This window comes from Rhinolophus sinicus, chromosome 4, assembly GCF_057876585.1.
Source record: "Rhinolophus sinicus isolate RSI-liver-muscle chromosome 4, RSI-T2T, whole genome shotgun sequence".
Lineage (NCBI taxonomy): Eukaryota > Metazoa > Chordata > Mammalia > Chiroptera > Rhinolophidae > Rhinolophus > Rhinolophus sinicus.
Genome location: NC_142504.1, coordinates 84,906,226 through 84,934,108, shown reverse-complemented (window position 1 = coordinate 84,934,108; position 27,883 = coordinate 84,906,226). Strand labels below are relative to the sequence as shown.

The window sequence follows — 27,883 nt, the reverse complement described above, 5'->3', positions numbered from 1 at the left end:
AGTAATTATCTAGGATTTTCTAGAAATAATCTGAAACTTAGAGTATTTATATATTCAAGCTATACTTATATCAGTTAACATACCTAGTTATTTTAGGGCATTGATTGTTTTTTATTTCAGGAAACCATTCCTTGAGTATGTCAGTCCGAGGGAGACAAGATTTAGAAATTCAAGGTCCTCGACTTAATAACACAAAAGAAGAGAAAACATCTATTAAATATGGTCCTGATCGACGTTTAGATCCCATAATCACTGAGGAAATGCCACTGTTGGAGGTATTTCACTTTTTAAAATTTCATGGACTTAATACTTTAAACGTCAGATGATACTTTGAGTGAATTAATTTTCGCCTTTGAAGTTATTGATATTACATTAAACTGTACTTTTAAATTATGATTAAGCTAGGGTTTAAGTAGATCTAATTCACAAAGATAGAGTAATCACGCAACTTGGCATTAAGTCATAACCAGGTTATAAAACATAACACTCAAAATATTAATGGAAATTGGGAAAACACTTCTGAAAGAACACATTTGTTGTTAAATCAATGGCTCTTTTTCAGTAAGATACAAAAATAATACGGGAATTAATGCTTACAAAAATGGAAACAATATGGGTAAGTATATGAATAAAAAGCAGTCTTCCCTTCATTCTCTTTGTATCTTATCCCTTCCTGCTTTCATGCCATGTGAATTAAAGGTCATTCAGTTGCAGAAGATAGAAACTGATGCTAGTTTATATAAGCCAAAAAAGAGAAAACTTATTATTTAGTTGAAGGATATTGGAATATCACATGGCAACTAAAGTATAGAACAGTAAGTCTCAAAGAAGAACAAGGACTTGGCAGCTCCAGGGAATGCAGCAGCAGCAAATGCTTGTAAGCTTTTAGAAAGTATTTCTTTTGATATGTCCTTAGTCTAACAACTTCCAGTCTTTATGTCACATTATTACAAATTTCAAGTTTCTGAGAGAATTCTTGGCCTACCTTAAATTAGGTAGACCAAAGGCAGGCTTATGTAGTATAAGGGTGAACACTGGAAAGCGGTCCTCAAGTTTCCCTAGTAAGGAAGTTATAAGCTTAGCCATTTGCCTTCAAGAAGGGCCAGTGATAACCACATTGGTGTTTCTCTTTTCAGACTTTTCATTGTATACTTACACATACAGTTTAGTAATTATAAATGGAATCATTTGATTCTGTGGCTTGTTTGTCTTTAACAACATAATTTTGTCTTTGTTTTCATTCAGTAAAAACTTTTTTAACAGCTACATGTTATTTAGTTACGTTGTAATATGTTTTAACCATTTATTGATGGGTGTGGTTCTAGTTTTTCATCATAACAGTTTTTCAATAAACATCATTATGTATATATTTTGTCCATGTTATAGTTCAGATTAGAGTTTAAAAATGGAATTGCTGGGTCAAAGGGTATATATCAATTTAAACTTTCTCAAAATACCACAAACTTATCTTTAGCAAGACTGTAATAATTCTTCAGAATGGGAGTCCCCATTTCTTCACATCTGTGCCATACTGGGTATTTTCAGTTTTTGTTTTTTTGTTTTTTTTTTAACTTTTGTAAATCAGATTGGTGAAAAATTGCGTTGTGTTTATTACATTTCCCTGATAACTATTAATAATAATTTTGATCAATCTTCATATAACTTTTTGTCCATATGAATACCTGTTGATGCCCTTATAATTGGGTGTTATTTCCCTTCTTTCATTGGATGATTTTTATGGGTACTAATCCTATACCTGTAGTGGTGGGGTAGGTAACATACTCATGAAAATGGTGGTATGTGTGGTATTGAGGGGAAGGTATTGCTGAGTTGCTTGTATTCTGCCCAGGTTTTACACTTGCATAATTTTGTTGCATTTAAAGTTATATAGGGCAAATAAAACACTTGTAGACTGACTTCAATGTTAGTTTCTGGTTGATTAATATTTAATAATTTAACTTTGATTTGGTGTCTTTCACTATTTAAGGTTTTTAACTTATATGAAGTCATATCTAATAATCTTTTACTTTATTGCTTCTAAGTTTTATAATTACATACTTGCAGACTTACCTAGTCAAAACTTTTAGTTTTATTATTTTAATCCAAGGGAATATACTCTTCTGAATGTCAAGGGTTAGGGATCAAACTTTGTTTCTAATTCCAGTTACTGTTAATTGAATATTGACAGTTCATTATGCCATCTTTCTAATATACTAATATAACCTGAGAGTATCCCTAATCTGTTTTATTTTATTTGGGGGATGCTACCTATTCTGCATGGCATGATTCTCTCCTCCCTTTCTGTGTCAGTAGCGTACTCTTGCTTTACCATCTTTTTTAATCTGGCAAATAAAGCCCATCTCATAACCTTTCATTTTTTTCTTCTTATACATGTGACATTATTGTCTATGCTTGTTAAATTTCCACAGCGATGTATTGGATTTTTATTAGGTTTGCATTGCTATAGCTAGGAGTGCTAAAACTGAAAATGGATCGAAATGAGTTGGGATCCAAATGTTAATGAGGGCTATTCTCTGTTAATAGTTTAGCAGTCACTAACAAGCATTTTGCTTGGGATGTGCTAGAGCTTACTTTCAAAAGGGAAGATTCTGTTCTCTTGTTAAAGGTGAGGTCAATCAGTATAGCACACTGAAATACTCAGTTTTTATTGATTCTACTAGCTTATAATTTTCATCATATCATGTCATTTAAATGTTCTTCAATTGTAAAGATTGTTAGGTGTGCAAATGGTTTTTAAGTGCAGTGTTTCTCAGATAACATACTGTTATGGACAGAGCTTTACTTTTAGGCTTCTGCCTAAGCCCCATCTTTAGTTACCTGACCTTGGAAATTTCTTTGACTTATAAAAAATGAGGAAAGTTGAACCAGATGATGTTTCATTTTAAATTCTGTTTAACTTAACACTCTTTAAATTTACATTCGTCTTGTTTTTGATACTGGTAGTTCTGTACTTAATTTTTTTCTTCCTGCATACTATAGTTTTTTTTGGTTGTTTATTTTTAATTATAGATGCAATTCTCCTTGAAGAGGGTATTTTAGCAGAGGACCTCTTATTCTACATAATAACAACTGGTGTTTGGTTGATTAAATGGAAAAAAAAAAAACAAACTCAATAGATACATACCCTAAAAGTTTTACCTTAATTGAAAACATACAAATGTCCATTTATTGACTATTTTGGGGGGAGTTGATTTAGCTCAGAGGCCTTTTCTATGAGTTCTTTGTTTTCGTATGGTTTTCCTAATAATTACATTTTGTGTTTCATGCATTCAGCCACATCCATAAGTTGTCATTTTAAGTTTCCAGTTTTGTTTGCTTCAGAGTGGGAATCTAAAGACAAGTGTTGAGTAGTCATAAGTACAATGTATGTCTAAGTTTTATCTATAAATAGAAGTGATACTTTCAGGTATAGAAGAAAGCAGTTTACATAATACTTAAGTTTTAAAAATAAATTTGGGAACAAATGGTGACTCTTGATAAGGACAAGACAGGCAGGCATAGTAGAAAGCCTCAGGTCACTAATGTTCAGTTCCATGAACATCACTCACTGTTTTCTGCTAAGATACTAGAGAAGTTGGTTAATCTAACAAACATGATATGATGGAGGTTAGTTAAGAGACCTTTTATTATATTTGAATAAACAATGATACTGATAAAAAATCGTAGAATGTTCTTATCCTAATATGTCAGAAATATTTTATAGACTTTGAAGTGTTTAAAGGAGTAGTGAAAGAAGTTACACATCTAAATTGCCTGAAGAAATAATTTCTTACAATATGTATTTATCAAAGCAAATTAGGATGAAAATTACTGACGCTCATTGAGAAGAGAGAAAAATTAAAGTGTCTTGTGTATACTACCATTTGTATATCATACTGAAAGCAAGCAGTGAGCTATGAGCTATAGCCACTTACATAAATTTGAGGTGTGATCAAACAATATGGTTAATGTTTAAATAAAAAAAATTATTACAATAAAAGACATATTGCTATTAATCCCCCTCACTTTGAACACACTTATTCCATCGTTCTTGCCACTTTCTGAAGCAGTTCTGGAAGTCCTCTTTCGTGAGTGTCTTTAGTTGCGCTGTTGTGGCTGCTTCGATATTCCAAATCATTTTGACTTTGAGGAAGAGCCAGAAGTCACATGGTGCCAGATCCTGTGAATAAGGTGGATGAGGACACACCGTAATGTTTTTATTCGATAGAAAATGCCGTACCAGAAGTGATGTGTGACACGGAGCCTTTCTGTTGTGATCAAAAATTACGGTGAATGCTGCTGCCAAGTGCCATCCAACAAAGGCAGGGGTCTTCAATACGGGAAGCGGCACAGTGAACCTTAGTAACTGTGTGTGACAAGTTTCAGCTTGTTTGGTGCAGTCAGTCGAGTTTTGAGCTACAATTGAGAGGTGTATTTTAAAGTATGCTGTAAATCATGGAACACGTACAATACATTGACATGAAATGGGCGAACGGTTTCATCCTCCATAATGACAGTGCTCCATGTCACACATCGCTTCTGGTATGGCAATTTCTGTCAAATAAAAACATTACTGTGTATCCTCATCTTCCCTTAGTCACCGGATCTGGCACCATGCGACTTTTGGCTGCTCCCCAAAGTCAGAATGACCATGAACGGTGGTAAATGTTTTGAATCGATTCAGGAAGTAATCAGAGAGAATTAGTAAAATACTTTAAACCTTTAGTAAAGAATATAGCATCTTAAAATGTTATTCATTAGGGGTTCAGAATTTTTAACAGACAATATAATAATATTTTTTCCCTCCAATGCAGGTGTTCTTTATACATTTTCCTACAGGGCTCCTCTGTGGAGAAATCCGAAAAGCTTATGTAGAATTTGTCAATGTCAGCAAATGTCCTCTTACTGGATTGAAGGTTGTTTCTAAACGTCCAGAGTTCTTTACTTTTGGTGGTAACACGGCTGTTCTAACACCACTAAGTCCCTCAGCATCTGAGAACTGTAGTGCTTACAAGACTGTTGTGACAGATTCTACCTCTGAATGTACAGCACTCACATCATCAGCTTCTTCTGTAGACTTTGGCATTGGCACAGGAAGTCAGCCAGAGGTGATTCCTGTTCCTCTTCCTGACACTGTTCTTCTCCCTGGAGCTTCAGTTCAGTTACCAATGTGGTTACGTGGGCCAGATGAGGAAGGCGTCCATGAAATTAACTTTCTGTTTTATTATGAAAGTGTTCAAAGGCAGCCTAAAATACGGTGAGTATTATAAAAGTTTTTTTATTTAACCTCTATATTTAATATATGCACAAATTCAAATAAATACTTGGATATTTATTAACATGTCATTGTTTATTAAGATATTACCCCTTCCCTGTTTTGCATGATGTTTGTATCTGAGGTTGTCCCTAATAACTACAAGTTCTAAGTGGCTGAAAGCAGAAAAAACTAAGCTACATTAATTTTTTTGTGGCTTTTCTATCTGTAAACTCTTTGATTCTTTGATATAGGTAAGTACTGTGGCCGGAGTTATCACATAATAATGAAATTCACAGGCACCATTTGCATATGCAGACAACCTTGCTACAGTCATCATGTTTGAAGAAAATTATTTTGTTTTACCTTTCCTTTTCCCTTTTGCCCTCCAACCCCTCGCCTCCGAGAATGCGTGAAAAAAATGTATGTATTTGCTGAACAGATGTTATAATGAGGATCACTGAAGAAATCAAACCTAACTGACTTTGTGGCCTTTGTATTACAGAGCAGAATGTTTTATTTGTGTTAATGCAGTTGTCATTTTTATAAAATTAACGGAGTAATTGTGCTACATTTACTTTATTTAATGGAATATTTTAAGTATTTTGTAAGACTTACTGTGAGAACAAAATGACATAGTATTTGTAAGCATAATTGTATTTTATATCCTAAATAAGTGTTAATTCCCCTCAAGAAAATGATAGAGAGTGCTCTGGCCAAAGCAATCAGGGAAGGCTTTACGGGATATAGTAGTGGTAAAATGAGCTTCCAAGGAAAGTAAAGGTTTCAGAATTTGGATATTTAGGGAGAAACGTAAGAGATTAATGGGTCTTCCTGGGAGAGGCTGTGTATATATGAGTGAAGATTTGCAAGTTAGGAAATATAAACTGAATGAATTGGTTTGACCACAGTGTAAAACATGAGTAAAAGAACCAAAGGGGAACAAACCTTGAAAATGTACAAATATTATGGAGGGTCTTGAATGCCGGGTGAAAGTTTGGAGTTTATTTGGTAGGTGTTCGGTTTCTTTGGAACCACTGTCGTAAAGCAGGCATAATCAGGACATTACTATTTGAAGATTACTTTCACTTGCTATATAAATGAGTTTAATGAGCAGGGAAAAGCCTAGAGTCAGGGAGACTAATAGTTGCCTTCCAAAATGAGAAGAAAGAATTGAACTGAAGTTAGGCCAAGTTGATAATTTTGTTTTATTGTATTCTTTTTTTTGTTTTTTGTTTTTTAAAGTATGAATGGTCCTGAGAGTGATGAGGTTTTAAAAGCTTTATTTGGAATTATAGAATCATAACAGAAGGAGAGGTTTTTAGATTAAGTTTACAGTTTTTTATTTCTTCAGTCACAGAATATTAAGACACACTGCAGTTATTTGTACCAGCCGATCTTTGAATGTACGAGCCACTGTCTGCAGAAGTAATTCTCTTGAAGATGAGGAGGGCCGAGGAGGCAATATGCTGGTCTTTGTGGATGTGGAAAATATCAATACTGTAAGTTGTTTTAAAACTAAATTATGTTTTTAATTATATTTGATGTGTTTCCTTTGTTTTTAGTAATGGATTTGTTTTCCCTTCACAAGGCAGCGTAAATTAGGAATTTAGAAATGTTCGTGTAACATAGAGTGTGAAAACATCTTAATGCTCCATTAGCTTTGTAATTTTAAGTCTCTCTTCAAGTAAAAGGATCTGGTGGCATTAATATGGTACATATTCATATGATATATAGCCCCATATGTCAGTAATTCAACCCAAAAAAGATGTCATAAAGTATTTTCTAATCTCACCATTGAGAATCTATTGATGTAATTAAATTTACGAAGTTCTGTTAGGATTTCACATTCAATATTAACTTAACCCTTCACTTACACATTTCTGACAGTACCATTTCCTTTAATATAAAACATTTTAAACATTCTCCCATATCTGTTTATGTACTCAAAATATAAGACTGTTCTTGAAGAAGGGAATGCAATCTCATGATTAAAATAGGATTTTAACTTTAGATTGATTCAGTCCAGATACTTACTTATTACTTAGAGATGTTTTTTGAGATGTTTTTAGAGATGTTATTATTTACTTACTTAGAGATGTTACTTATTAGTTCTGTAATGTCCTTTGCTTTTAAGAAGCTTCATAAATTTGTATGATCATTTCTATTTAGGATATGTAGGGTTAATGAGCTAATACTTTGTTTTGATGATCTTCAAAAAAAGTCAGTATTTGTAAGAGTAAAACAATTTTCATAATTTCAAATTAGCTCTTATTCAGGAGAACAAAAAATTACATACAACTTAAATAACTTTGTGTATGTTGTATATTGGGATTCTGTTTTGTGAGTTTTTTGTTGTTTGTTTTTTTGTCTTAATGGAAATAGGATATCAGAAAGATCTGAAGAACTGAAAAAAAAAAAGAAAAAAAAGATACAGTTTTGATTCAAAATTGACAACAAATAATTTTTGATCTATTAAACACTACCAATAACTCATTATGATAGATTCTAATAACTGAATACTTTTAGTATTTTAAAATTTGCCACTCGGAGTGCATTATAAACGTGTGTCTTAGATGAAATGTTGACTTCTCTGTTTTAAGAAATTTAAAAAGGGATTTAAATAACTTAAACTTTCTGAAGTATATGTAACATTTCAAAATAAAAATCTCATGTTAATTGATGTTGACTTTGGTAGCAGAGTCTGAATATTGTTTTCATTGGAATACTCGAAGTTAGTGCTCCTAAATCCTGAATGATTCTTTCATTTCTTTTTGCTAGAGTGAAGCAGGTGTTAAGGAATTCCATATAGTACAAGTATCAAGTAGTAGCAAACACTGGAAGTTACAGAAATCTGTAAATCTCTCTGAAAACAAAGGTTTGTGCCTTTTCTTCTCTTTATAGTCAATTCTGACATGTCTTCATTGCTTGATTTTTTTTCAGAATAGTACCATAATATACAATGATTTGTACCTTTCTTATAATTAACTTTTTTAAGCATCAAATTGTGCTTTCGGTAGTTTACTTGACTGTGAATCATATTATCTACTTTTGTTCATTCTTTTCCATCTTTTTATTTGTATCTTTCTTTTTGCACTTTTTTCCTGTTCTTATTCGGTTGTAAAATTGGTGCCTGAATACATGATCACTGTCAAAATTTCAAACAGTACAGAAACATATAAACTAGAATATGGAAGTTTCTCTTTGATTCCTTTGCCATTAGAAAGCTGGATTTTCTTTGTGTTACTGTACCTATGTGCTGACTGACTCTTCCGTATATTTCCATATCTATATAACATTCAAACAAGAATATGCACCCTTTTGATATATATTGACTAATTGTTTTCCAGAATGTTTATCAGTTTATCATCCTGCCAGAAATATGAGAATATCTAATGCTTATAAGAATGGAATGAAGCTGGCAAAGTGATATTTGCTCTTTCTGGAAAAGAATTGTATATATTCAAAAGATATAAAAATGTTTAAACCCTTACTTAGCCTCATGGTTATCCTTATTTTTGGAATTTACACAGAGGAATTAATTTAAAACACGGGAAAATCCATATATTTAGGCAATTTATTGTAAGATTATACTTACTAGGGAAAAATTCAGTGTGGCTTTAATATAAATTATGCTTCAACTGAGATTGTTTTGTGGTCATAAATTATATTAGCATTTTAGAAGTAGACGTCTGCAATGGTAGAAAAATGCATCATAGCAAAGTGTGTACATATCACAATATTGGTCAAAATCTTGCGTGTAAATACTGAAAGGAAATGAAGAAATAGTAGAGTGGTGGAATTGTGGGATTGTGGGCTCCCTAACCCCCAAGTTCTGATCTTTCAAACTTTCTGTTTATCTATAATGTCATATATATAGATAGATAGATATATACATAGATAGATACATACACACATATGGACATGTATTTCAAGACAATTTTATCTTTTTTATTCTTTTTTTTTTTTTTTAATTTTTATTGGGGAAAATTGGGGAACAGTGTGTTTTTCCAGCACCCATCAGCTCCAAGTCAAAAAGTCGTTGTCCTCTTGTGGAGGGCACAGCTCAGTTCCAAGTCCAGTCGTCGTTTTCAGTCTTAGTTGCAGGGGGTGCAACCCACCATCCCATGTGGGAATTGAACTGGCAAACTTGTTGTTAAGAGCTTGTGCTCTAACCAACTGAGCCATCCTGCTGCCTCAGTGGCAGCTCGTTGTCTTCAATCTAGTTGTGGAGGCTGCACCTCACTGGCCCATGTGGGAATCGAACTGGCAACCCTGTTGTTAAGAGCTCGCACTCTAACCAACTGAACCATCTGGCCATCCTGGCAAGTTTATCCTTTTTTAAGAGCTTAGTGTGATTTACTTCATTGAGATGAAAGCAAAGACATTTTTCGTTAAACATTCTTTATGATTATGAGTTATTTTCCATTTTGACCTAGGCAGTCTGAATAATGAGTTGCTTTTACCATGTCATAAACTGAGAAAGATCTTTGACATTTTCTCTGTTTTTCCTAGATGCCAAACTTGCCAGTAGAGAAAAGGGAAAGTTTTGCTTCAAGGCAATACGATGTAAGGAAAAAGAAGGTAAATTCACTTTATTTCATACTTTCTTAATGGTCATTTTCTATTTCATGCCAGTAATATGATTAGTTTGTTTTCCCGTTTTTCAGTTGCTGCACAGTCCTCAGAAAAATACACCTTTGCAGATATCATCTTTGGAAATGAACAGGTAATGCAAACAAGCACAGTAGTATTTGATTTTAAAAGTCACAATTCTGGAAAATCTGATGATTTTGGTGAAACTATTGCTCTAGAAATCCCCAGATTCTTTGGTGGATGAACGTATCGACTTCGTTGGGTTTTGCAACTTGACTTCATGCCCCAGAACAGACCAAAAATGCTATGTGGACTATCTCATTTTAATTCATTAGTTAAAATTAACTTTCTTTTGAGAGTATCACATGAAATAAGTATAGTCTTTGGGATTAAAAAAAAGAGAAAGAAACAGGATTATATGAGGGAACCTGTTTATTAGGGAAGACAGTCACAGTGGAACATATAGGTGATAATCCTCTGGATTTTGTATATCATATATGGTTCTGAGACCCAAATAAAAAGCTCTTTTGTGATTTTAAATGTATTATTGTCATTATATGTAAGAGTCACCAAGAGCATTGGTTTACAAACTTTCAAAAAATGTGCATGTGAGTGACCTGGGGATCTTGTTAAAATGCACATTCTGATTCAGTAGAACTCGGGTGAGACCTGATATTTCTATAAGCTCCTTAGGTGATACTGAGGTTATCCGTTTGCAGACTCTGTTTTTGACCTAGAGAATTTTGTAAAACAGAGCTTTGCCTCTCTGTCTCTAAAGCTCTGGTTCATTACTTCTTGGGTGGAGTCTAGGAATAGGCATTTTCACCTCCCCTGCAGGTAATCTGAAGAGGTGATCTGGGGATCTGCTTTGAGAAATACTGGACCAAGAGTAAAATTCCATGTAGTTGTGAGTTGTTATGCTATTGTTTTCTCCTTCTGTTCTCCTTGATAATTACAACATCCTTATACTTTCGTATTTCTCTTATCATTTGCCTTCATCTGACTTGCTCTGTGTGACTGTCTTTTGACCATTTGAGGAAGCGGCTAATTAGAAATAGATCAGAGCACCAAAAGCCCAATAATTCCAAAACAAGTGTGACTTTGGGAGACACTGCTTTCTGAATGGTTGAATTTAGCTTTCAAGACTGCAGTTGTTTATTTAGTTCATTTCATTTTTAAATTTAAAATTCCTACAAACATCATCAGAACCTTAAATTATGTTCAGGTTATAACTTTTATTGTATTTGTTGCTAAATAATTTTGTATAGGAGCATTACAGAAGGCAGAAACAAAGACATTTTCTCTTTGATGAATCTAGTTGAATAAATAGAAGTTACCAAGCAAGCGCTACAAATCAGTGAGAAACTGGGGACAATGGTTTACCAGGAAAAGTTCATTCCTTCACATGGGGAAAATGTGTGTGTTTATTAATGTTTAATTATTAACTCAAAGCTTAACATCTGTTAAGTTGGTGCAAAAGTAATTGCGGTTTAAAAGGAGAAAAATCATTGCAAAAACCACAATTACGTTTGCATCAACCTAATATATAGCCTATAATGCAGGAAATCCTAAATATAGAGATTTTTACTATGAAACACAGTATTCCATTAAGGGAAATCCTGTAGTTCTGAATCCATTTAAAATTATTTTCTCATGTTCTTTCCCTTTAAGTATGAAAGCCAAATTAATACCAATAACTCCATTTGCATTCTGTTTTATTGGCTGTTTCCCAGTGTTCTAAGTATTTCAATGAGAAATACTTTTGTTATTTTAATAGTAAAAAATTTTCAACAATTTATTTTTTATTCATTTCCTTAGAGCTACCCATTCATCCTCCCTGGATACTTGAAAGGTCAAATCTAATGTAACAGCAGTGTAGATGAATTATTTTGAGGTAATGGTTTTAAGATCAGGGTAATTCGTACCAAATATTTTAAGTGTTGAAGTCTTCGGTGGCCTCCCTATATTTAACCGGATTGACAAGAAGTTATTGAATAAGACTTCTGGGTATATGTAAGTTATAGAAACGTAAAAGGCATATTTAATGGAAAACATTTATGTAGAAAAGTGATTTTCTTTTAACAGATAATAAGTTCAGCAAGCCCATGTGCAGACTTCTTTTATCGAAGTTTATCCTCGGAATTAAAGAAACCACCAGCCCGGCCATCGGTGCATACAGAAAAACAGTCAGTAGAGGATGCTGTGAGATTAATTCAGAAGTGCAGTGAGGTGGATTTGAATATTGTTGTATTATGGAAGGTATGTGTTTTTCAATTATTTCAGCAAGTCTTGCTTATAGATACTTGATTCTTAAGCTGAAGAACAAATGTGAGCTGCTATTTACATTTCTCCTGCTTAAATTTTCCAGTTTCAATATTAAAGTAGTTGTATAACTTTTTTTAACAGTTCCATAATGACTTTTTTGCCTAAAAAAAGAATTCATTCAAATTAGATGACTGTATTCTGTGATATTATTACTTCTCATTGATACTGAGAATGCTGTAGACATGATAAGCTCCATGAAAGCAGGTATTATTATTAAACTCTTTATTATAGGCATTTTCAAACACTGCAAAAGGAGAAATAGCACCATGAACCTCTAGGTACCCATTACCAGCTGCAGCAGCTTCTAATTTGTTGCTATTCATCTTTCATCTATTCCATTTTCCCTCTTTGTTTCATTTTTACCTTCCTTTTTTTGCTGTAGCATGTTGTTGTTTTTTAAATGACATAATATTTTATCTGTAAATGCTTCTGCATGTACTTCTACCAGATAAGGACATTTTTGGTTAATATAACCCCAGTATTATTATCTCAACCAAATTAATTTGTAATTATCTAATTGTTGATCTGTGTTCAGTTTTTCCAGATTATTTGAAAAATATTTTAATTTTTTGTTTAGAAAATCATAACCAAATAAGATCCACACATGGCAGATTAGAATGAGATTGTTTAGGCATTAGTCTTCCCTGAACTATAAATAATACAGAGGAGACTTGTTTTTCACAGTACATCTTATGCAGATATTATTATTTTTTAAATGATTCTAAATTAAGGATCTTACCCAAGGATATTCACCTGAACCATCTGAAAAAGTTTGATTTTGTGTTGTCTGATACAAGGGTTCGCAAAAAGATATGCCCATAGTAGATGATCGATAAATACATGTATTTTAAATTGATTCAGATGTTCTAGAGAGTGTTCTTTTTACAAAACCACACATTATTAGTAAACTTTTTTGAAATCAAGCTAGCATGATTTTTTTTTCATGTTTCAATAAAACTGCTTTTAAGTAAATTGATACTTTCATTGATTGTAGAAGGTGTCTAATATTAAAAATATCAGTTGCATATTGTTAGCTTGAAATCCAATGTACTTGAAGCTTAGAATCAAGTGGATTCTATTTTCAGACTCAGCAGCATTGCCCCTAAGGTAAACCAACCACCCATTAAATAAATATATAATAGACCCTTGCTTGCATTTGTGTCTGTCACTCCACAAATTACTTCCATGTTACAATTTGCGATGTTTCTGAGACAGCATTTTGAATAATGTATGCTCTGCACTCTGTACTCATTGTTAACAGTAACCTTGATTGGGGGGAAAATGTTATCTTTTTAAAAAATGGTCCCTGAATAAAAGCCCACGACTAGTATTAGTGATCACTTGAAGAAGAAAACTAAGACTGTGATGCTCCTTGGCTAGAAAATAGAAATTTGAATAGATTAACAAATGGGATAACAAATGGGATATTAAGTTTGGTAGTGACTAGTGTCTATGATAAGTTTATCATTTACTCATTTGAGAAAGTGGTAGGTTTCCTTTAGTGATTACTAGATAAGACAAAAATGACCCATTGAATGAAGGAAAAGCTTCAAAAGTCATTTAAGTTGTAGAGTGAGATGCATAGGAAGCATAAGACTTTTAAATAAAATGTGATTCAGGAGAAAACTAAGAGCTTGGACATTCTTGTGAAAGAAAAAAAAATCGAAACGGGGTATAGTATAACTCCTAGCCAATCTTAACCAAAAATAAAGGTTTGTTTTAAAAAGTTCAGCCGTTATGCCTGGAGGAGAATACATTACAGAATGATGCATGGCTATGACTTCTTCAGTCCCATGAGACCATTGGAAAAGACAGATGACATGTCTCAGGACCTTATCTGTCAGCTGTCAACCTCTCATGATTAAGGTCACCCCATCAGGTGTGTAATGCCTGCCTTTCTGGGTTGTGCATGGATGGATACTGAGCAGGTCCTGGGCTGCCTGTGCCTTATTTAGTACAGCACTACTCCAAGTGTGATCCGTGGATGGCAGACTGTCACTAGTAAGGATAAGATATGGACAGAAATTAAAAATAAACATTTAGAAACTTTGATAGCATTTTGGCTGAATAATTTTATGTCTTTTGAATCTGAGAGTAAAAAGAATTGGGCTTGTTAAAATTAAGCTTTTGTATTTGTATAATGTGACAGTAACAATACATCAGAGCCATTTACAGATTGTGTTTTCTCCTGGGCAGAAGCAGTTCAAGATGGAAAAGAGTTACATGCTGGAACAGTGTTTTGATATAGATGAAATCAGTTCACACCACAGAAAAGAAAAAGCCTTTTTTTAAAAAAGCAAATGTACCTATATTTAAGGTCTCCAATGGCATGACATTTCAGCTCATAGCATTTCTGATTGTACTCACTGATGTTAGCTCTACTATGTGATAAACATACGGGTATTTCAGAAGCAAGAATGTAAGAAAAAGCCTTTTGCATTTATATTGGCATTCCAGGAAAGAAAGTTTGTGTTATGGCACTGTTCTTTTGGATAAGTTTCTTAAGAGCTCTAGAAAAAATTAAAAAAAGATTTCAAGATGTGTCTCAAATACCCAGGCCAACTGTGTTATATTGAGGCAAAACCAGATTTTGACAGATACTGTATAGATTGAATGAATAAATAAAAGTAGAAATGCTGATACAGCTACAAGTGTTCATAACTGATAGATATTAGACATATTTTTACCTTCCATCAGATATTGCATTGGTTACTTTTGAGGTTACTAACAAATAAGGCAACATTTTTGTGCTTTGTATCTTAGGCTTACATAGTGGAAGACAGTAAGCAGCTTATTTTGGAAGGTCAGCATCATGTTATTCTTCGCACTATAGGAAAAGAAGCCTTTTCATATCCTCAGAAACAGGTAATAACAGAGTTTGCTTTGGGGCTTTCCTGTGAACTTGTGGGGGGGTGTTGTTTGATTGTTTTTTGTGTTTTTGATGGGGTCCGTTTGTGCAGGCTTTTATTTTGGGATTTGAGTTGGGGGTTGGTAGTGGAAGGCTGATTAAAATTAGAATGAACACAAATTGCTTTTAAAATTCATTAGCACCTTATGAGAGTATTAAGATGCATTTGTGATCTTGAGGTTTCCTGCGATATATTCTACTCTGAATCTAGATTTGATAGTTAAAAAAAAGAATTGATTTGTTTGAAAGAAAGGGAACCATGTTCTCTTTATTATTTGTAGTAACAGGCCCATACCATTGCACAATTTCCAGGGGCATAGCATAAAATGTAAAGGATGGCCTCTGGAATTGTGCAGCAATTGGTAATAGTGTTTGATATGTTTTCTTATTTTTTCCTAAAATGCTATTTAATCTTACTAAAAAGTTCTCATAGTATATATATGAACAAAATTTAAGTACATTTGGTCCAGTAATTTAAATAGTTACTTTGTATTGTTTTTGTAAATAATGGATCTTATTTTCAAGTTTTTTTCCTCATTATTTTTGACAACTTTTATTTTGAAATAATTTTGAAACTTACAGAAGAGCTGCAAGAATAGTAGAGAGCACTTTCTTATATCTTTCACTCAGGTCCACCAATGGTTAGCATTTTACCTTGTTTGCTTTATCACTTTTCTCTATGTACGTATTGATTTTTTTCTTAATAATTCTCAAGTAATTACTTCCAAGAGAAATACAGGCATCCTGCCCCTCTCCCCCTAAATATATCACTGAGTGTTGTTCCTAAGAACAAAGATAATCTCTTACATATTCATAAAAATGATGACTAAATTCAGGAAGTTTAACATTGATATAATGCTCTTTATATACAGTCCATATTTAAATGTCATCAAAGTTCTCAATTATATCCTTATAACTGTTTTTTCCTATCCAGGATCCAGTCCAAGATCATACATTGTATTTACTTGTCATGTCTCTTTAGTCTCCCTTAATCTGGAACAGTTTCTTTGCCTTTATTTGCCAATTATGACACTGACGTTTTTGAAGAGTATGGGCCAGTTATTTTAATTATAAAATGTCTTTGGATTTTTGCTTATGTTTCCTCATGATTAAGATTAAAGCCTATACATTTTATGACAGAAATACTACATCAGTGATGTTATCTCCTTGTCAGTGTATTTTGTCAGAAGGCACATGATGTTAGTTTGTCCCAGTATCAATGATGGATCAGTTGATGAAGGTACTATCTGCCATGTTTCTCCACAATAAAGTTGCTATTTTTCCTTTTATAATAAGTAATTTGTGGGGAAATAATTTGAGACTATGTAAGTGTCTGATTCCTCATCAAACTTAGGTCCACTAGTTTTAGCTTCCATTGGTGATTCTATAATTTGAATCAATTTTTATTTTGATAGTACTAATGGTAATTTTCCATTAAGTTTAATGATGATATCAAATTTAACCCAAAATCGATTTCTTATTTTAAGAAAACCGTTTTTCTCTTTTTGATTAATACAAAATCTGAAGTTTTAGTTGTAAGTGCCACAAACTCGATAAGTTGGAACATCTCAAACAATGACAAGATGAGCACTTAGAAAATGAAACAAAGTAATTTCTATAAAATTTAGTTTTATATTCCCATTTTATATACTGCGTATGGCGTATCCTTTTTATTTCTTTGTATTTCACCTTTGAAATATTTTATATTCTCTTTATATAATTAACTGAGCTTGGGAGATATGGCAGTTTCATCATCCTGTGAATAATAGATTTGAAGCCCAAAGACTTTCAGATTTATGACTTAGTACAAATTACTTGCATGCATGATGGACCTTAGCTTTACTACTCACTCATGAAACAAGGATAATAGTACTTTACACCTTCCTCTCGTGGTAGAACTGTCATCAGGTAGAAGCAAATCCTTATTGTGAAACTACTGTATAAATTCTTAAGCACTGAGTATGAAAATACTTGTTGCTACGCTTAAGCTGGGAATGGGGGAAAACTCTTCTAAATATTCTCTCAGTAAATTAGCTTCAGGTGTTTATTCTTTTTTTATGGCCATTGTTCACATGTTTTCCTCCTGATAGGTGGTATATAGAAATTTATTCATTGTAATTTAGAAGTCTCAAACAATAGCTTGTTTTCTTTGATGAATAGAATTTATTAAACAATAATACATATTTGAACTTTTTACTAAAGTGTAACATAAATGTAGAATAGTGAATAATAGCTCATTAAACTAAACAAATGTAAAATAGTGAATAACAGCTCATTGAACTTAACAAATCATGTATGTCCAGGACCCAGCTCAAGAAATAAAATGTAACCCGCACCCCAGAAGTTCTGCTCTTGCTCTCCTCCAATCACAAATCTTCCCTCCTCCAGAGTAAACCTCTGATCACTTTTCTCTGACTTACCTGTAAAAAGCCAATTTAGTTCTTGATTTTGCAGGTGTCTAGATCAGAGGTCAAGAAACTTTTTCTGAAAAAAGCCAGATAGTAAATATTTAGGCTTTATGGTCAAAGGGTCTTTATCATAACTACTCATCTCTGTTGTTGGAGTCCAAAAGCAACAAAAACAAACATAGATAGTCTGTGGCTATGTTTTAACTAATGTGCTTTACAAAAACAGGAGAAAAGCTGGATTTGGCCCATGGGCTATAGATAGTTTGCCAATCCCTAGTATAGATCAGAATCCAACTTGACTAGCAGTAAATTAAAAATCACAATTTTCCTGGATGGTGAAGGAAAATGGGGGGAAAAATGACCAAGAAAGAAAATAGTAGAAATGGGACGTTATTCTCTATTTTCAGTTAGATGGTAGTGAGATTTATTGAAATATTTACTGTGTTCCTGACACTGGCTATATTAAGACTTTTTCGTACATGTTAACCTTTAATTAATAGTTGAAGTATATAATCTATAAAACACAGCAGTCTATTTTCAAAATAAAATTTTAAGGCAATTTTAGTTCTTCATCTATTAAAACAGATGCTATAGAATTGAATGTCTATAGCCTAAGTACTAAGCAGTTTTACCAGATGAGAACCATAGTAGCTTTTGAAATCATTATTATTATGACTCCCTTTTTACATATGAGGAAATTAAGTCTTAACATATTAAATAACTTACCTGCGATCATAGAGCTAATAATGTGAAATTGCTGGAATTCAGGTCTAATGCCAGCGCATAATAAATAGGGAATGAATAAATGATTCTGAATCATATTTTCTTTCCACTAGATTGTATTGCAAATGATTCCAACTGTTTGTTTAAAAACCAGAAGTATTGTTCATGCTTTACTTTATTGGTTTTAACTTCTTTTGTTTATATACACTGTATTTTAACAAGGCAATATTTTTATTGTCATATTTTTTTCTTTTCTCAGGAGCCACCAGAAATGGAACTATTAAAATTTTTCAGGCCAGAAAACACTACAGTTTCTTCAAGACCATCAGTAGAACAGCTTTCTAATCTCATTAAAACAAGTCTGCACTATCCAGAATCATTTAATCATCCATTTCATCAAAAAAGGTTTGAGGATTTTTTTGTTAAAATTTTTATGCAACACACACATGTGTGCACACACAACACATGCGTGGGCACACACACACAAACACACACACACACTCACTCTTATTTATTTATTTTGACAATAGCATTAACCCAAATATTGAAGAAGAAATTTAGAATAATATTGAGTCTACAGAAATTGCTCTTAAGTAATCTACCCTTTATTACGATTATTGTGTTGCTGCTGTGGTTAAAGATGGATATTGCCTCAGCCACCTCTGTTGCCAAAAGTTTCCTTTTGATGAGCAGTTTTATCTTTAAGTCAAAAACAAGGAAAAAATATTTTATATTTGACTGCATGTAGACATGACTGACTGCAATATACACACAGCAACAGTTCAAATTTAGACAGTATTATTTACTTAAGATTTATTAAGTGGTAAACTTCCTGAGGAATGGTATATTTATAATTTTGGTAAATACCTTGATTATATAAACTTAAGATTCAAAAATGACACTTCAAAAAGTTGCTGGTTTACAGACATAAGGAAAAATGGAAAAACCTGTGTTAGAACCTGTGTGTAAGTGATAATTGAAGGTATGAATTTTGGAAAAGTCGTCCAGGATGCGGGAGGGATAGGGTGGGATAGAACAAAAGGAGAATGGTGACCTGTAGAACAATGACATCTAAAAGAGGAGAAAGTAGTAGCTCAAAGGTTGAGTGAGAACAGTTCAGGAGAGAGGAGTGGTTAACAGTTCACAGTGCTGTAGACAGGTCAAATAGTAAATGGATCAAAAATTTGTTCATTGGATATGACAATAAAGAGGTTGTGGATGATTTTTGAGAAGAGTGTTTTTATATAATCGGGGTGGAAGCACTACATAGTAGGTTGAGGAGAGAATGGGAAGTAAGTAAATAAAGTTAACCCTTTCAAGAAGCGGGGCATCAGGGAAGATCCACTCAATATTATTGTTTTCTTACTAGCTAAGATATAATGGATATTTGCATGATATTAAAGGAAATGATGGGCTACAGGAAGAGCAACAGAATCCTTAGTAGATGGAAAGATACACACACCAAAGAGTGACAGGATTAGCTTTGGACTGAAGAAGTGTCCAACTTACTATTGAAACAGAGAGAAGAAACTAGGGAGAAATTTTAACAAGTGTACACATTGGAGTGCCTCCATTTAAAGAGTGTATAGGAGCAATATTAACTACTCAAAGAAATTAGGAAATAAGAGAATAAAGGATAGAAATTTTTTTCAAAAGTGAAATTTGAGGGTAACAGAGGAAAGTCAAGCAGCTGGCTAAGGACACACAGAGTACCGGGCAAATTAAGACCTAACATCAGAATATATTTAAAAAGTAAAATGTGCTAACCATTTTTAAAACCTTTCATTGTGAAACAGAACACAGAAAAAAGTGCTCAAAAACAAATATATGACTACAGTGATTTTTTTTCCAGCCAAATAATCGCCTCTATTCGAGAAATAGAATATTGCTAGCATTGCAGAACCCTCCATGTACTCCCTCCCACACTATTCCCGATATCAGTAGTCTTCTCCTCACTTACCTTTATAATTTTTCCAACTAATTATACGTCTTTCTATTTTGATTTTTGTGTTGTTTTGAATTTTATTCTGTAAGTGGAATTATACAGAGTATTTTTTATGTCCAGCTTCTTTCATTTAATATTATGTTAGTAATTATCAATCATTGCATGAAACTGTAGAATTTTTGTTGCTCTATGAATATGTTTGAACATACCAGAATTAGTTTATCTACTGCTGATGGACTTTTTATTTTCATATTTGAACTATTTTGACTTCTGTGAATATTCTGTATATATCTCCTGGTGCATGAATGTTTGCTTTCTTTTTTTTTTTCATATGTACTGAGGAGTTTTTCCAAAGTAGTTGTACCAATTTGTACTAGTAGTACGTGGGAATTCCCTTTGGTCTTTATCTTCACCAACACTTATTACTGTTCGATTTTTTAAAATTTTAGCTATTTAAGTTATTTTTAAAATACTTTTGGTCTTAAAGTTTTGTCTAGGTTTTAATGTTGCTCAGTACTTATTCTGTGTGCCTTTGATGGCTTTAGTCCTGTTCCCAGAGGTTGTGATTTGGTTGGTCCAGGGTAGGTGCTGGACATCCAGATTTCCTAACGTTATCCAGGAGACTAATGTTCAGACAAAATTGAGGGAAAAATAACGAATTATGTTTTATCACTATTGAACCTGTCTTGACTTCACATACTTCCTTGGAGAGTTTTAATTCCATGATGTTTCATTTTAACCCACTCTTCTACTTTGTTCCTGGTGATCAGACACCTGTGCTGCGTCCTGAATGTCTTAGATTCCATGCTGTTTCTCTTTACCCTTAATGGTTAAATCCTTGGCTGCACTCTGGAGGTCAGGATATTTAGGAGTTATTCGTGTGATTGTGTTGTTGTTTAAAAGCATCATAGAATCTAGGCAGTGCAGGGAAGTATGTGAAGCAGGACGGGTTTGATTGAGTTAAAGTAGAGCAGTGTGTTAAAATAAAGCATCACAAACAAAACTCTGCATGCAGTATGTGAAAACAAGGTAGGTTTGATAAGGATAAATTATGGCAGTTTTTCCCAACCTCAGCTGCCCATTAGAATCACTTGCAGAATTTTTGAAAATCCTGGTGTTTAGACCAATTAAATTAGAGTCTCTGGGAGTAGGACCCAGGCATCTGTATTTTTCAAATGTCCACAGATGATACCAGAATGCATCTGTATCAGTCATTGTTGCCATACTAATGCTTCATAACAAACAACTCCAGAAGTCAGTAACTTACAAGGCATTTATTCCAATGCTCCTGGGTTTGCAGGTCAGCTACTCTGTTTCCCCGAAAATAAGAGCTAGCCGGACAATCAGCTCTAATGCATCTTTCGGAGCAAAAATTAATATAAGACCCGGTCTTATTTTACTATAAATTAACATAAGACCCGGTCTTATAGTGAAATAAGACCGGGTCTTATATCACATTATATATCATATCATATCATGTCATATATTATAAAGACCCAGTCTTATAATGTAGTAAAATAAGACTGAGTCTTATATTAATGTTTGCTCCAAAAGACGCAATAGAGCTGATTGTCCGGCTAGGTCTTATTTTCGGGGAAACACAGTATAATTTGGCTGAAGCTCTGCTTCAGGCTGTGGGTGGGTTGGGTTCATGTCTACAACACATATATTTTGGGCTCAGTCCAAAGGGGGCAGCTACCAGGAATATGTTCTCATGGCATATCTCTGGAGTACATAAAGTGTACTGTTTTACAAAGTACCTGTTTTGTACTTTTGTACAAAAAGAGTATTGCATAGCACATTTAAGGCTTCTGTTTGCATCAAAGTCATTAATATGCCATTGGCCAAATCGCCTCAACCTCCACAATTCACAAGGATGATGCACAAGGAAGGTGAGGGGCATAGCTGCCAAAGAGTAATTACAGTTACCCCAGTAACCAAGGGTAAGAATCACTGAAATAGAGGGTTGAGTGATTGGGCATTCTTTTGAAACTAAAGAGCAGAAGCATACTTGAGTGAGAAAGCTGGAGAGAGGAGAGAGTGGTTATAGAATGAGTGACTATTATTTCAGAGGAAGCTATTTCAGGTGACACAAATAAAAAATACACGGTATGGTCATAGAAGTTAGATGGCTGGATTTTAAATAATACCGATTTATTATGGAGGTGATAGGTAAAGGATTTGAGGAGTTGAAGGAGCCATCTACCTAGACATTGAGCCATCTACCTAGACATGTCCAAAAGGATGACACGATTTGGGATTGAAAGGAAGGAAGCAAACTCATGTGGAAGCTTTTTAATAAATGAAGCCAATAGATGATATGGAAGAGAAACCTACAATGGTGTTTCTACAGGCGTAGTAGATGAATGGGGGGGTGGGGGGTGAAGCAGATGTTTCCTTCATCTTTACCTCAGACACTTCAAAATACTCATCCCTTTCTCTTTCTCCAAAGTATCTCTGCTGTACTGTTACTGTCACTAGTTTTAGTTTGGCAGTATGGGTTCAGGAAAAAAAAAGAAAAACCTTGGAGTACATTATGACAGAAATGGAGGCATTTTTATGAGGGAGATTGGAGGAAGAAATCATCAAGAAGTGGCATTGAGAACTCCACTAATGATACATTCTGACCCAAGATGTGGAAGATGTTAGAAGAAAAATAGCATCTGTTATTGAGAGGGTATAAAGGAACTGTGTCCTCTGCTAAATTTCAGAGAAAGTGAGATGTAGAAATGTAAAGAGAAGAGATTGAGGATCTAGAGTGTTCTCAATGTGGGAGGGATGGGGCAGTGGGAGGTTTGCTCACGGCACCGGAACACAGAGCCGTGGAGTGGAGGATGAGAATGTGAGGCAGAATAGGTGTCCAGGGCTAACATGAATCATCCTGGGTTTAGCTGCCACAGATTTTCAAATACAAAGCCATTTAGATACTGTTCATGGAGCTTTTCAACATTATCCTCAGCACTTAACATATTTGATCTTACCTAATCACCACAACAACCTCAGAGATAGGTACAATTACTATTCTGTTTACAGTTGAGAAAAGTGCAGTATAGAGTTGTTGAGCTGACATTTGATCCTGAGCAGTCTGACTCTAGTACCCATGCTTTTCATAATGCCTGATTTTGGTGGTGCGGGAATAGTTGTCAGCAATTTGATCTCTAAACACTGTTTGTGGCTCATGAGATTAGCATTTTAGAAAGACTAGTGTGTAAAGCAGTGATTTTCAGAATGTGGTCCCAGACCAGCCTCGTCATCATGTTCTGGGAACGGAGAAATCCTGGTCTTGGGCCATAGCCGGACCTCCCGAATCAGAAACTCTGGAGTAGCCCCAGTAGTGTGTTTTAACAAGCCCTGCAGGTGGTTCTGGTGCTCACTGAAGTGTGAGAAACCACAGGTCATATGTAAGAAATACCCCGGTAGAGAATGGATTCCATTGGGGCGCTAATTCAGAGACTATTGCAATAAACCAAGAGGTGGGGTGACTTGAAATTGTAAGGGAAATGAAGATGGAATGAAGTTACCAGGTTCCAGAGATGTGTGGGAGAAAAAGTTGACAGGAATTTGTGAAGAATAATAGAAAATCAGGAATGGGTGGTACCCCCCATTCCCAATTAAAAGCCCTTAGTATAATGCCCAAGGTTTGCTGGGGTGCATGGGGTGCTATTCGCTGAAACAGTGAGTGGAGAAAGAGGAGGGACAAAGTTGAGTTTGGTTTGGGGCTAGGAAACATCCAGATATTCGCATTTCTTTTTTTAGTAGAAGCATTTAGGTAAGGCATGGAGAATTTGACATTTGAGAATCAGATGGGAACAGAATAGCAAAAGTTCCTGAGGTTTTGCTTTGGCTGACAAACGACGCTACTGGAATTTCACTTTTAATGAGGTGCTTGAGAATGGAAACCTGCTTGGTAGTCGCGCTGCCCTCTTCTCTTTGTGAGAAGTTTGTGGGAGAGGTAAGGGCATTAGCACCAGCACAACCGAAGGATGTGTTTTTGAATTATCTTAGTTTTTGTTTAGGGAAGTCTGTTACTTGCAGAATTGTTTAGAAAGTATTTCTCAGTAAGAGGATATAAAATTTCTTAAAGCATGAAATACATTGAGCAGAATTTTAAAGTTATTTTGTGTGAGCTTATAAGGTTACTATTTTTTCTTCTTTACTATCTCTTTGTTCTTTGTGTTTATAGGGTAAAATATAAATAGTATGCACCAGGCTTCATTTGTTAATAGATTATGTCCATTTATTATGTTCTTGATTTGAAATCTACACCAGTGTGTTCATATGTCCTCTTCTGTCACTATCTGTCCTTCTTAGGCTTTAGTAATTTATTAATTATAAAGTGATATCAGAAACTAGATTATCTGAGCAAATGTGTCCACTTGAAAGGGCTTTCTTTATAACGTATACAGAAATAGTTTTCATATTCTCCAGAACGTGATGACTTTTATGCAAATTGGATAGAAAAGCAAATGTTATTCTAGGCCAAGTTCTCAAAATTAAGTAATTTTCAAGAAACATAAAGAGAACAGGATTAGTTGTTGGCATTTTAATGATTTATTTTTTTCTCCATTGATCTTTTGTAGTTGAAATTATTTACTTTCGTTTTTCATTTTGGGAAAAAACACTTAGAAATATTGTAGTTATTTTTTAAGATTAGCTGTAATAAATTGAAATAAAAAGGTTTTGTGGATGTATACAAGTATATTCTCATATTTATTCAGGCAATTAATATGTTTCACTTTTTATTTACACTATTTGTTTTAAGTGATTTTGGAACTCAGTTTTTTTTCCTTACTTAAATGTAATTGTTTTTGAGAAGCATTTTTTGTTGTTTTCTTAAAAGTTGGTTTTTGGTAGCTTTTAAAAATAACACAGTTAATCTTTTTTGTTTATTTTTCTTCCAAAGCCTTTGTTTAGTACCAGTCACCCTTTTACTTTCCAATTGTTCTAAGGCTGACGTTGATGTGATAGTTGATCTTCGGCATAAAACAACGAGGTAAAGATTCATTCAGTGCAAGATTATTTTGTAGTTTAAGATTGACTTGAGAACAATTTAATATTTTGAAATTCTACAAATAATTACTAACATGGATAGGAAAAGTTTGTGCAGGCGTGCCCTGATTTTTTTGTTTGGTATTATAGTGTTATAGAAGAGTTACAGAGGATTGTCTGAGCATTACAGTGCTGACAAAATGGAAAGCAATTTCCAAAAGCAGCAAATTAATTTGGCCAGAGACAAAAAATTTTATAAAAGTTTGTTGGTGATGAACCCTCAAATTGAAAACCAACAAGTTTATGATAATTTTTTTTTAGTTTTTTTCCCTGATTGTAAAAAAATATATATAGCTCCATACTCCCATGTCTGATACTCTTAAGAGCCAGCTGTTTTTTGGAATTCAGAAATTTTTGGATTTTTAGAAAAGTAATGTGAAACTGACCATTATTTAACACCCCAAACAGGATCTGGGGGCAGCTCTCTGAAATCTGACACATTCTGTATATGATTATGTGTATCATAAATTAATTGGCTAATGCCATATTGGTTAATACAGGGTTGTTTTCTGTTTTTCAATATTATAATATAAACAGTTTTAATACTATAAGCATTCTTGTATACACATTTATTTTTATGTATGGTCAACCAAGTGGTGGTTAAAAGCTCAGGTTTGAAATCAGGTTCCATCATTTACTAGCTACTGTTTTGAGTGTTAAATAAGATAATTCACTCTTAGCATTAACCTGGAACATAGTAATTATTAATAAATGATAGGTATTATAGCAATGGTAATAATAGTAGCTATTGCCATTATTGTTAATATTAATAAACACTTGGCTTCATAAAATGATTTCTAGAAATAGAATTGCTAGATGAAAGGGATGTGTTATTGGGACTTTGGGGAAAAATTTATAAAGAAAAGCCCTCCAACTTAACGTTTTCCTCCTTCCTTAGTCCAGAAGCATTGGAAATCCATGGATCATTTACGTGGCTTGGACAAACACAATATAAACTTCAGCTGAAAAGCGAAGAGATTCAGACTTTGCAGCTGAAAGCATGCTTTGTCCATACAGGTGTTTATAACCTTGGAACTCCTAGGGTATTCGCCAAGTTATCGGACCAAGTTACAGTGTTTGAAACAAGTCAGCAGAACTCCATGCCTGCCCTGATCATCATTAATAATGCGTGACATCTTGTAAATCCACAGGAATCAGTTTTATTTTATAGAATGGGTTTTACAGCAGTATTTGAAATACCTAACTTGTTCTGGAGGTTGGTGTCAGATCACTGCAAAATACTTTGGACTTGTCAATTTGTTGACGATGCAAAGCACGTTGGACTGAGAATATTGATATTCCTTTTTTGTATTTCTTTAAACCTGGTAATAATTTACATGCTCATAATACAGACTTTCAACATATCCTTGCACCTTATTAAGCCCCACCTTGAAAAACAATGTCTAAGTCTGCTGTTACAACTTATCAATGGTATATGACTATTAGGAGATGATTTTTGAGGAAGGAAAGGCCTTGTTGACAACACTTGGTTAAGCCATTAGCCTATAAATTCCAGCTTTACTGTGAAGTTCAATAGAGTGTTAAATACAAGTTTTCCTGTCTCACAATTCTCTAAAATCAGTTTCGAACTTTGGTTTAGAGTCATCATACTTCAGTATCTGGTGGTTCCTATGGCTTATATATAACTTTGTAAAAAGAAAATTTTTTTCTGATGCTTTGAATATAGTTTTGAAAGGAGTTTGACTTTTTTCCCCCCTCACTCATCTCAGCAGAGAGTGCACTATTTCACGGTATGAGATTTTTGTCATTTAAATTATCATATTCTTTATTATGTAACTTTAACAATTGAGTTGATCTGTTTAAAATATAAATCTCAAGTTAATTAAAAATAATCTTTTCAAAAATGTATTATATTTATAACAAATGTACTGTAAATAGAATAAAGACATCCTATTCACTGTATAGGTTTATTAGATGCCTTTATTTTTATTCTGAGGACCTAATATATTCTTTATTTAAAATGAGTGCCAACCGTATAGCAGATACCAGACCAACTTCCTGAGAAAGTGTTTCCATCTTTGTTTCCAAAAGAGAAGTACAGCCTTTGTTCTTACAGTCCTTGGTAGCCTTGTTATATACATGAGCGAATGAATAGTCTTTAAGTGTGTCATGTCTAATGCCCAGTTACAAATTTGGATTATCTTTTTATATCCTGGGAGAAAAGAAGATCATGCTTATTGAACCTATTATGAATAACCACATTGCAGACTCTGGTGCTGGTTATGGAAGACTAGGTAATTTAGCCTTCCTCCTGAAGGAAAAGAAAAAGTCTGACCAAAATGGAAGAAAACATCTTACTGAAACCAAAGTGTTACCAATACAGTCAGTTATTAGAGGACCAAAATCCAGAGGACAGTTCAGAGAAATGAAACCCGCATTTGGAACGACCTTGCCTTGGGAGTGTTTGCCCACTTAGAAGGAAACAGCTGAGAGGCAGAACCTTACATTTGACATGCTTTGAGACAAGAAGTATATAGGTCAGGAAAAACTGAACAAGGAGAGGAAAAGAATGAAAAATAGGCAAAAGAAAAAGATCAGAGACCTACTGGGTTCAGTGAGAAAGTCTTTTCTGTTTATTTGGACTCTTAGAAAGAAGAGAGAGGATGGGGGAAAAGCAGTGTTTGAAGAGAATCTCAGAATTTTCCAAGATGGAC

General features: G+C 33.9%; 1 protein-coding gene across 8 annotated transcripts in view; it reads left to right on the top strand.

Moving 5' to 3' along the window:
- The window catches only part of TRAPPC8 (trafficking protein particle complex subunit 8), a 78,921-nt gene extending 51,790 nt beyond the window's left edge, over positions 1 to 27,131 (top strand). For all 8 annotated transcript variants that reach the window (XM_019714079.3, XM_074340195.2, XM_019714076.3 and 5 more), the window contains 11 exons: positions 121 to 275; positions 4,815 to 5,257; positions 6,609 to 6,756; positions 8,036 to 8,132; positions 9,770 to 9,838; positions 9,925 to 9,983; positions 11,936 to 12,109; positions 14,939 to 15,040; positions 18,474 to 18,619; positions 25,063 to 25,152; positions 26,107 to 27,131. In XM_019714079.3, the coding sequence (XP_019569638.1) occupies positions 121 to 275; positions 4,815 to 5,257; positions 6,609 to 6,756; positions 8,036 to 8,132; positions 9,770 to 9,838; positions 9,925 to 9,983; positions 11,936 to 12,109; positions 14,939 to 15,040; positions 18,474 to 18,619; positions 25,063 to 25,152; positions 26,107 to 26,341 (1,718 nt within the window). In that variant the 3' untranslated portion in view covers positions 26,342 to 27,131. The remainder of the gene's footprint in view (positions 1 to 120; positions 276 to 4,814; positions 5,258 to 6,608; positions 6,757 to 8,035; positions 8,133 to 9,769; positions 9,839 to 9,924; positions 9,984 to 11,935; positions 12,110 to 14,938; positions 15,041 to 18,473; positions 18,620 to 25,062; positions 25,153 to 26,106) is intronic.
- The last annotated feature ends 752 nt before the right edge of the window (positions 27,132 to 27,883 follow it).